At 39.1% G+C, this 10663-nt stretch overlaps 1 protein-coding gene across 1 annotated transcript in view; it reads left to right on the top strand.

Annotated features, from left to right (window-relative positions):
* Positions 1–6100: 6100 nt before the first annotated feature.
* LOC129103895 (plakophilin-3-like) overlaps positions 6101–10663 on the top strand; it is a 32345-nt gene continuing 27782 nt past the window's right edge. The window contains exon 1 of the mRNA XM_054614535.1: positions 6101–6359. Within this exon, the coding sequence (XP_054470510.1) occupies positions 6152–6359 (208 nt within the window). The 5' untranslated portion in view covers positions 6101–6151. The remainder of the gene's footprint in view (positions 6360–10663) is intronic.

The following is a 10663-nucleotide window of genomic DNA, read 5'->3' as shown; positions in this document are numbered from 1 at the left end:
ACCCGTACTGAGAAATGCCTAAGTCTCAACTAACAAGGCCTTTTGTTGCATCCTAGTGTGACTACGAGAAGAATGAGTTATAAATATCCTTAGATTTTGTTTAATTTATTACTAGGGATATAACTAAATTCAAAAGTGGACATTTTAGTTGTCAGTATAGTTGTCACCATAGACAAAAGCCCTATAAGCTTCAGACTGGTATTACCAGAGGACCTCATGTCATTTAGAAATGACCCCCATGTCTGTGTTTCATGTGATGGGATAAATGGCATCTGTAAATTTACTGACATGATATTAAGGCTGTGCGTTATATCCTCTTATATAACAAATATTATGCTTTATTTTATTTAAATGTATTCTTACAATTATTATTATCTTTTATAGGACTATTACTGTTTATATCATACTCACAAAGGACCTCCGGTGGGAATGGTTCCCCATGTTGTGTGGCCAGATGAGCCGTCTGAATCTGCACCAAAAATGGCGTCAATACATTTATTAGGCAGAAAAAAACGTGGAGAAATTCAGACACCTTGCAATTTTATTTATTTTTTATAAATAAATGAAATATGACCCCAAATCAAAGAGAGGCCAAAGATGTTTTTTTACTATGTCATACCATGTCATCCATACAAAGTAGAGCCCTTTTTTTTTTAGAAAATGAATACAAAACATTGCTTGCTTCATCAATCTGTTAAAGTGATGGCATTTAGTCATTCAGACTTGAGTGACTTTTACATTAATGCTACACACAGCTACATTCAGCCATAACAAAAAATGTATCTGAGATTATGATCATGACAAAAGATTTTAAAGAGCACAAAACAAGGTCGTTAAATCCACCTGTATGAGTGCAGAGGCAGGGTTACAGTGTATTTGTGTAACAGGACAGAGCTGTGAGCAGATATGATGATTTCATCAGCAAGAGGAATCATGTAACTTCATTTGAGCGGTCTGAGTCCCCTGAGCACAAATTTCAACTGAGAGCTGGGTCACCTGTTCAATTTAATCAGGAAGTGAAGGGTCATCCTTTAAAGTCTTGGACTTTCAAAATAAAAGCGGGGGCATTTGCATTTTTCTAACCACCAGATGGAGACAAAGAGCAGTATTTGGGAGACGTTTTATCTTACAGAACAGTACAGATTCACACTCGAATGTAGACCAGCACAACAAGTGGTGCTCAGAATTTGCTCTCAAATCTTTTGTCATAATTCTTCACTTAAGCCTTAATTAATGACCATTGTGGCCAAATGGCGGCACTAGCCAACACTTCAAACAGTGAAACTATTTATGCTTTTATCATGATTAAACTGATTCTGTGCAAAAGAGATATTGGTTGAGATTAAATGTTTCGTATAATTTCTTTTTTTAAATAGGTCAAAAAATGTGCCCTAAAGCTTACAAATTAACAAGTTATATCTCGTTTGTTGATCTTTGTACTGATCCAGGCTAACTGTTTCCCGTTTCCAGTCTTTATGCTAAGCTAACTGTCACCCAGCTGACTTAATATTCTGCCTACAGACTTGTAGGTGCTATCAATCTTTTCCCAAAATGTAGAATGATTCCTGTAGCTACACCTGACATCACCAAACATTTTCTATATGTGATCTTTTCCATAATTCAGAGGTAAATGAAGTAACATATTCTTGATGGAGCATGACATCATACCATTGAATGATCAGATAAAACAGTGGGCTTTCTGTCTGACTCTCGTGACCAGCCTCAGCTTTTTAGAGCCATGGACAATAGGATCCAGGTGTGCTTCTACAACACATCTGGTGCTAGGAATGCCTTAAAAGCTACACACCCTGGAAACCGTTTTGTTTGTTGACTCCAACAGTACATTTCAAGAGACTTATACAAGTACAATCTGAACTAGGACTTCTGATGCAGCTTTCATTTTTAAATTGACATTTTCATGCAACAGATAGATGCAGATGTGGCAGGGTTAGTGAAATAAAGTTGTACTTAACAGACATGTGGCATGTGATGGGTGTTTGACGGAGATCAGAACCAGCACTATGTTCATTTTGTACATGCCGGGTTGAGAGTAAAACATGAATAAGGTGAACGTAAATCAAAGTACATTTGCGTTACACATGCATCCTACATCATGCTTATTATAAATAGAACGGCCTGCTTTGTTCCTCAATAAACTTCTGCTAATTCTGAATCTCTGGCAACTAGCATATTACATTAAAGCTAAACTATTCAATATTTGTATGTGAAAGGTGCTAAATGCAATATTCAGAGCATTAATATAGCAGCATTGCTCAAATGTTCTATTGAAGGAAATGTACTGAAGAGAAATACCCTTCAAATGAGGGAATAGCCCTTGTTGACAATACCATTTAACAGTGTGAACCCACTGAACTGAGACACACTTGTAAAAAAAAGCACTTAAAAGCACTATTTAAAGGACAATTTGCTTTTAAATGCTTTAGAAACAGGTGGTCTTAAAAATGTCATTTGAGTAAATATTTTGCAGCCAAATCAAAATGCATTTAATAGTTGACTTCTTTCTTTACAAAGGCAATAAAGTAGTCCATGAATATGATATATGAGTTTACATATAAATACAATCCCTTCTCTGTTTTTTGGAGGTTAATTAACTGCTTTTGTTAAAGTTACACCTACAGTCCATGGGCACGTCCCTGGGTTACACTTGTTGTCTTTTTGATTTTTCACAGAACAGTTTGTTTGTACGCCCTCTGGCACGCGCACGCACTGCGGTGCCAAGCGCGAGCATTTAACAAAGCTTTACACGTGACCCGAGCACTGTGCGAGCAAACACGAAAAGACCTTTATACAAATGTGTAGCGCTACACATACCTCATGTTGAGTGGGAATGGCTCCTCTATTGACATCCGGGTGTCCTGGCAGATGACCCTGATCCAAACGCTCACAGATACCTGCTGACCACGCCCTCAAACCGCGTCAATGGACGTTGCTGAACGTTGTGCTTCTTTAACGTGTGACAAGAGTCTGAAATGATTGTCCATAAATCACCCTACAGTTGAACTTTCACAGTTACAATAAAAAAAGAGAAAAAAAACACAGTTAACGCCATCTAGCGTAGCGTGGCGGTCAAAACAAACTATTGGTGCTCCTCCGGGCAACAGCTGTCACCTGAGTGAAAGGTCCTACCTCCATTGACCGTGACTCCAAGCTCAAAGGCGACACCTACTGGACCAATTGTGTGCAACATACGCTTTATTACAGAAATGGCTCCTACAGCCCAGTTTTGAAAACAGATATGGAAAACGACTGCTTTATAACCTCCAAACTAAATACTCTTTTAGTAAAAAAGGACCATCCGACTATTCTATACTAAAATGTGAAGCCTGGAAAAGAGATGCACTTGAGGCTGAGGAAACCTAAGTTGTCCTTTAATAGTGCTATCTCAGATCTGTGTCTTTTTTTTTTTTTGTATCTGTGTCTGGATTTTTTTTCATTGTGTTTGGAAATGTAATAAAGTGAGATCTAGAGGGAGATCATACACCGGAGAAAAATATTGTTTGGCAAATTGGGTTAAATAACTGGACTAGAACTGTTCATTACTCCACATCTGGAATAGATACCTACATTGTTAAAGGTAAACAACTGCTCATTGCAAACATTTAGGGCTCTTTTATACAACATATGGAGAGTGTCAATTAAGAAATGTGATGAGTGTGGCAGGTGATATGTTAATGTGAATGTTCCTCTGCAGTTGCCTGAACTGTTTTTTAAATAGGCTTCCTGATTTTTCTGTTTTATGTGAACTATGTCTTTAAGTTTGACACAATGTACAAATAATAAAAGTGTTAAATAAATATAACAATTTGGGAACCATTTAGGAAAACAGAGAAACCTTATTTTTTTTCTTCATCAATTTATGTCTTATTATTTCATATTATTGTTGTTGGCAATTTTTTTATTATCTTTAAAAATGCCTGCCATATGAAGGAAGGTCTCATTTTAATGTCATCTCTGTGCCTTTGCTGTTATTCTGGCTGAGGATGCATTTGCTTCTTTGTTAGTGGGAGTCATTTGAAAAATGAATAAAGATATAGCTAGGGGAAAAAAACATTGCTGCATTTGGTTAATGTTTCACAACTTCTGGGAAATACACCCAACCTAATTGGACGCACGACAAGAACACAACATAAGAGCACAGCCGTGTATTGAAGCTGCAATTCTGTGGGATACTGATGATTAAAATACAGTCTGAATAGCCTGTAATTAACCCCCAAATTATACAATTTGGGAGAAATTCAGCTGGAATGAATTAACTTTTACATTTTTTTCATGCATAGCTTTTGTGTGTCTACTGTTCCTACAAACACCACCTCACTGCAACCACACTGGGGGTCAGTGGTTGTCTCTGTAGGTTTGTGTGGAAGCCCCGGGGTCCCAGGAATGTTTCTGAGGCAGGCTGCAGGAACCCCCCCCGTCCAGAGCCTCTCTTCCCCCTGATTTATTGCTGCTCCTCAGACTCAGACTTTAGCTTCTCAGACCTCCCCCAACAACTCTCAGGTCAGCTTTCTAGTGATGAGGTTATTTCCACATTCCTGAGCCCTTAAACAACCCTCCCATCAACAAAGATAGCTGTGCTTATTTCCCAATATTGTACCTCTTTTGAAACGTTTGTAAAAAGGACATGATGTAGGAGTTGGACCCACAGGTGAATAACAACCTAACCTCACCAGTGGTATTTGTGTTTACATGGAAACTTGTACCTCTGCTTCTCATGAGCATTGTGTGCAATATTATTATCCGAAACGTCACATCAGCTGAGCGTGATGTAGCTGAACTTCACTCCACCCTGTCCCTCCCGACAGCTCCAGTCATTATTTAGGTTGGGATAAGAATGATTATTTTTGAGATGTTGCGCAACATACACACACATGACGTAATATCTAGGTCCACTAATATTTGTTGACCAATCTGTTACATTTCTTCCCAGTGAGCACAGCTTTCAGCCGTGTGTTTCGCCTGAGATCACTGGAGGATCAAACAGGAGTTCTGTGGAGTTTGCAAAGCACACTCTTGCTCACCCTTTCCATTTGAATACACTCCTCTTGCACTCTTCATGATCCCCTGACTTTTATGTCACCTCAGAGAATCTTTGAGCGTGAAACTCTGTGTGCGTGTGAAAGTTGTGCATCCACACCATGGACCGTCTCCACATGAGTTTTAGGCTCTCATTGTCCGACTGAATCATCAGAAATAGACCCGACAACAGAACGGCAATGTCTGCTTCTTTGTGTTCCTTGATTACACCACTGGGAGTCACCAAAGTCACACATCCTACACAGAAGGGCTTTGTGGCACCGGTCAGCTTAGGGCTGACAGATGATTACAAACAAAAAACAAGTCAGGCCAGGACACCAGGACCATCTACTCCCGGTCATCTGGATTTCATCAGACCTGCCTGATAGCTATACCCACCATGCACTGCTGCAACAGCCCTCCTCTCTGAGCCAGCTTAGAGTATGTTTACTTTACCAATAACTGTAGTTTACATTAGGTGTTTTTTCTCACTGTAGCCTACACACATTGGCTTTTCATCCATGGCCAGCGTCAACACACTAGTTATAAACTGGGACACGGTTTTAAAAGAGAAAAAAGATTTTTTTTTTTAGAATGGTTCCATTATTTAAAACATCTTTCAGACTGATATGCTGTGACAAATGATCAATAACCTCCTGCGGCCACCTACAAGCAGACAGTATGCTGCAAGAAACTACATAAAATACCAACATAATCACAGAACATTTTATAGTTCGGTCTCAACATTTTTGCAACTTGCCACCAGGAATATTATCTGCCTATTTGTTGCATGTGATAATAAACAACATTTCATCGGTAGACTGTGTTAATTGGAAAAACGTAATGCGGGCGTCGTGACATTTCATCTGCTGTCGCGAGGTTGTAAACGTCACAGACGGTCACTAGGTGGATCGCGGTTACCCCCCCCACCTAAACGTCAAAACCCCACCTAAACGTCCCGCCTCCACACAGTTAAGGTCGTTGACCAGTCTCCATTTCGCAGCAGACGCGCGCACAGAGCGGAGCCTCTCATTACACACACACACCACACACACACACACACACACACACACACACCTTTACTTTTCTTTTTTTAGCTTGTTTTTATTCTACTGTGATGATGAGTGTGGCGGTGGCGGAGGGCTGCTTTCTGTCAGCTCTGCAGCCCAGAACTTCCTGCACCACCTACGTGGTTCCCTCGGACGGGCCGTCCCCGGACCCGGTGGCTAGAGCCAGGAGGGTGCGGGAGCAGGTCCGGATGCGTCTGGCTGAGAAGAGGTCCTCCTCTCTGCCCAGACTGGACGACGCGCTGATCGGACCCACAGGTGAGCCACCGCACCGCTTTAAAGAAAGTTGGTTTTTCTGTACATGGGATACTGATGATTAAAATACAGTCTGAATAGCCTGTAATTAACCCCCAAATTATACAATTTGGGAAAAATTCAGCTGGAATGAATTAACTTTTACATTTTCTTCATGCATAGCTTTTGTGTGTCTACTGTTCCTACAAACACCACCTCACTGCAACCACACTGGGGGTCAGTGGTTGTCTCTGTAGGTTTGTGTGGAAGCCCCGGGGTCCCAGGAATGTATGCATGCTGTTTTCCTGTCAATATACAGCAGGATGAGGCACCTACTGCTGCCAGACCATTCAATAAATATAATGCATAACATGGACAGGATGACCAGTGAAAAAAAACACTGATAAGGAATTAAAAGTAGCTTCACTACTGGAATGACAGCTTAAAGTTGCAAACCATTTTTTTTTTGTGTAAACATAACAGTCGCTTATTATGATCCAATGAAGTCGTTGTGGTAAAAGTTGCCTATTGAGAACCCCTCAGATACAGAACATTAGTTTTTAGGAATCGTCTGGCCTCCTGACGGATGTTAAGTCTAACATTCAGGCTTCTTTTTTGCTCAGTTTTAGTCTCCACCATCTCCCAGAGATGTTGGTAGTGTGCAGTGGGTTTTATCACAGCTTTGTGCTTGGAACCGCCGCCTGCTGCTTAAGGGCTGGCCCAAATCTAAACCTCAATAATGATACAAATAACAGGATATTACGTGTTTCCTGGCAGTTCAATAAATAAACAGTCTTTTTTAAATAAACACATGGTAAAGCTATTGTTGAAGACACTTGTGTGAATTAAATAATCACATGAGCGGTTGTGAATATAAAACATATTGAAGTGCAATATTTGTTACTGTTGTTGGCTCTATAACACTGGTTTATGATACTGTATTGACCACAATGCTGATATAAATATCCCCATAATGCATTTCTTGCTTACACGACACCTGAGTTTATTGTAACCTTATCATACTTGGAATGCTTGTTTCATACTCTGGCTGTTGATCCCATTAATTAATTAAACTAATTAAATATTAAGAGCATACCTTATTACAGTGTCTGTGACGTGGTAACAACACACACCTTTATTCTACAGGGACTTTAAAGTGTCCATGTGCTCCATGATGGTTTACAGTTTTTTACATTATAGCTTTACTTCACGATGTTGTCTTTTTTTAATCATACTTTTATTTTCATGTTTTACAATCTTACCCTATTCAAAAAGTGTAATAACCATGTATCCTCACCATTACCCCCCCTCCCATTGTTCATGAAGATACTAAACATCCTGTCTCAGGGGTCATCTTGGTAGTTTGGCATTCATTCACCAAGCAGCTTATTAAACATTAAACTTGTGCAGTTTAATGTGACTTTCTGTGTAAGTTAGAGACAAAAACAGCAGGATATCAGTTTTAGGCCAGTGTATAATATTTGCTATTTTTCTTTTTCTGAAAATAGTTCTATGAGTTTTAACCATATCCCTTTCCCTGATGCAACTGTACACCCTTTCAACACAGAGGAGGGGGCCTCCAGAAGTGGAAGGATTTTGGGAGTAAATGTAACCTTTAAACCGTTCTTACTCTAATAGATAAGCCACAGAAGTGTTGTCCTCCGGTCGATAGCGTAGAAAGTAAGAAAAAGTCAATAAGTCAGCAATTTTCAATTGTTACTACTGGAAGCGCTCTAAGTTTTCCAAAGTTTGAAAAACAACCCAGATGATGTCATCGGGGTCAACTCTGCTAGTGTTTGGCAGAAGATCTGTGTTCCACACTGGAGGTGAAAGAAAGCGTGAAAGGAGTGGGCATTTAGGATGCAGGGAGGGTCAAATAAGGGATGCTATACAGTTGCATTATGGGAAATGTAACACTTCTGTTGCTTCCATTTGACCCGTTCTTTGTTTTTTAAAGAATTGTATCTCCTGAATTTTCTAAAATGTAGACCTCATTGGATCGAAATTAAGCTAATTTACCAGTAATTATTTTGTTCTGAGGCCACACAGAGCAGCATAACAAAATCAAATGTCATGTACCAAACTGTCTGAACTGAATATACTCGCACCGTTGCAACATTATTATTCATACAGTCACGTACGATCTCATGAGGATGTGGAATTTAGAACTAAATAGAGACCTCTGTCTGGCTGATAATACACACCATGATAGGGACGCAGTAAGAGTGCTGTTAGCATCCCTGTGTCGAAGCTCAGCATGCACATGCTTGTTATTGTGTTCTAGTTTATCCCAAAGCTCTACAGAGGAGGGATGTTACAGGACTTTAGTGGAAAGACCACTCAGTTTATTCTTGGATGATTACTTTGTCATTTTGCTTAACAAAGCCATTTTGCAGTTTTTTTATAGGTGATGACGTATTCAAATGTTTTATAAAATATAACAACGTGTGAATCCCTTAAAACTTTACTAGGAATGTATGAGAATGAGGGCAGAATAGTTGTTTTTTCTGGTGTATTGTTCACCCGCTACACAGGTTGGTATTTGTGCACTGAGTACCACACCATGAGTGTGTTACTTCCTGGTCATTTCCTGGTTTTTTTTCCTAACTATGGAAACTTATTTGATGACATCACAGGTTCAGTCAGGATGGTCTCTGTCCTGACTTATGATAGTCTCTACAGTCAGCCTGGGAAATTCAGATGATACACATCTGTCTCGTCAATGGGCCGAGTCGTGACCTCGCATTAGTCTTTTTAAAAGGAAAGTGAAAGGGAGAGGAAAGGGAGATCGACCTCTACTCCTTCTCCTGTCTGATAAGACGACCACACCTCAGTTTGACCCGACATGGGAGTCAGGATGTTGTTTGAGAGCTGCATGTAAGCTTGTGTGAGATGTCCTTTCATTAGTGAAATGCATATCTCCAAGCCAACAGGGATCCCTTTTCATTAGAACTTACTATTATGCATTCACAGTTTTAGATAGAAAAAAATGAATAACCAGAATATTTCACAGTTTTACAATTGGATATTTTTTGCTATTTACCATTTACCACTCAGTTAAACACAGGTGATAATCTGATTGGGCCACATAGCAAAACCATTATAAAACTACTACTAATCCAGCCACTGGATAACCACCGCAAACTGTAGAATAATGATCAATAAAAGCCCAGCATGTCTTTTGTCATGCATTAATTCAGAATTATATTATTTTATAAATAACTGAGTAACACTAAAACCAAGTTTTTATCTGTAAAGAAGAGCTTTTCCCCGAATTCCCTGTTGCCTCTACACACATAGCTATAGATGTTCAAAGCACAGCACCAGTAACGACAAAACATGTATAACTTTTATTTTTGCCGACCATTTTCAAAGGCATCCAATATACGTTTGGATTTATGAATGTGTCTCTCCACTCTAGCTAACCAGGGGTTATTGGTCATATCTGGAATTAATTTAAAAGGCTGCACTTCATTACCTCACAACAATAATAAACATAATTTATTGGGGAATTGATTAGCTGTGATTGATGACACAATTCAAGCTCCAATTTTCTGCCAGGAGTCTGCTACATTTACATAAAGAAGAGATCTGATAAAACAATACTTTTTTTGAATTGAAAAAAACTCACATTTAACTTTTAAATTAACTTGTCAAAATGAATGGTTTGCTCATTATCGACAATTCTTTGCATTACAAAGATTAATGCATCCCTCTGGTGCATTTGGAAAGCTAAATTCAGAGGATAGATTTTTGCGCTTTTGTAAACAACTTGTGCGCTAGTACACAATGCAATTATAAACATATTGGATAGATATGAATGGTGCTGACACGGCAAAAAGTCACACCCACAAAGCATGGTAAACGAGACGATGAAACTGCGAAGATGAAACTGTGGCGGGCAAAATAACTGAAGTATTATTACAGTTAAGATCTCCTTCACAAAAAGTGTTCAAATTTTAGTTTGATTTTAAATGGGTTTTACGGTACATAGGTGTGGTGTTTAAAGTAAGGTAAGAATGTTTTAGTTTATGGCTCTAATTTCCATTTAGCTCAAAGTCAGGGCATTACCTGCTGTGACCTTAGTTAGGAATTTGTTTGGTGTGACATTTTAAGTTGGTTGCAAGTGAAAGAGAAACAAATTTGGATGGAGTTGACACATTGTGGTCTGGATGCAGTCCAGCCAGAAAAAAAAATTAAAACGAAGGAAACAGATGGAGAGGGAGAGCTGTGCAAAATAATAAAAACATAGATGGAAATCAGTGCAGTCACAAGAGACTCTTGTGTGGGTGAGTGTGAATGAACTCTTTAAATTGTAATGCAAAAAA

Source organism: Anoplopoma fimbria, chromosome 2, assembly GCF_027596085.1.
Source record: "Anoplopoma fimbria isolate UVic2021 breed Golden Eagle Sablefish chromosome 2, Afim_UVic_2022, whole genome shotgun sequence".
Lineage (NCBI taxonomy): Eukaryota > Metazoa > Chordata > Actinopteri > Perciformes > Anoplopomatidae > Anoplopoma > Anoplopoma fimbria.
This window is presented reverse-complemented; position numbering and strand designations above follow the sequence as displayed.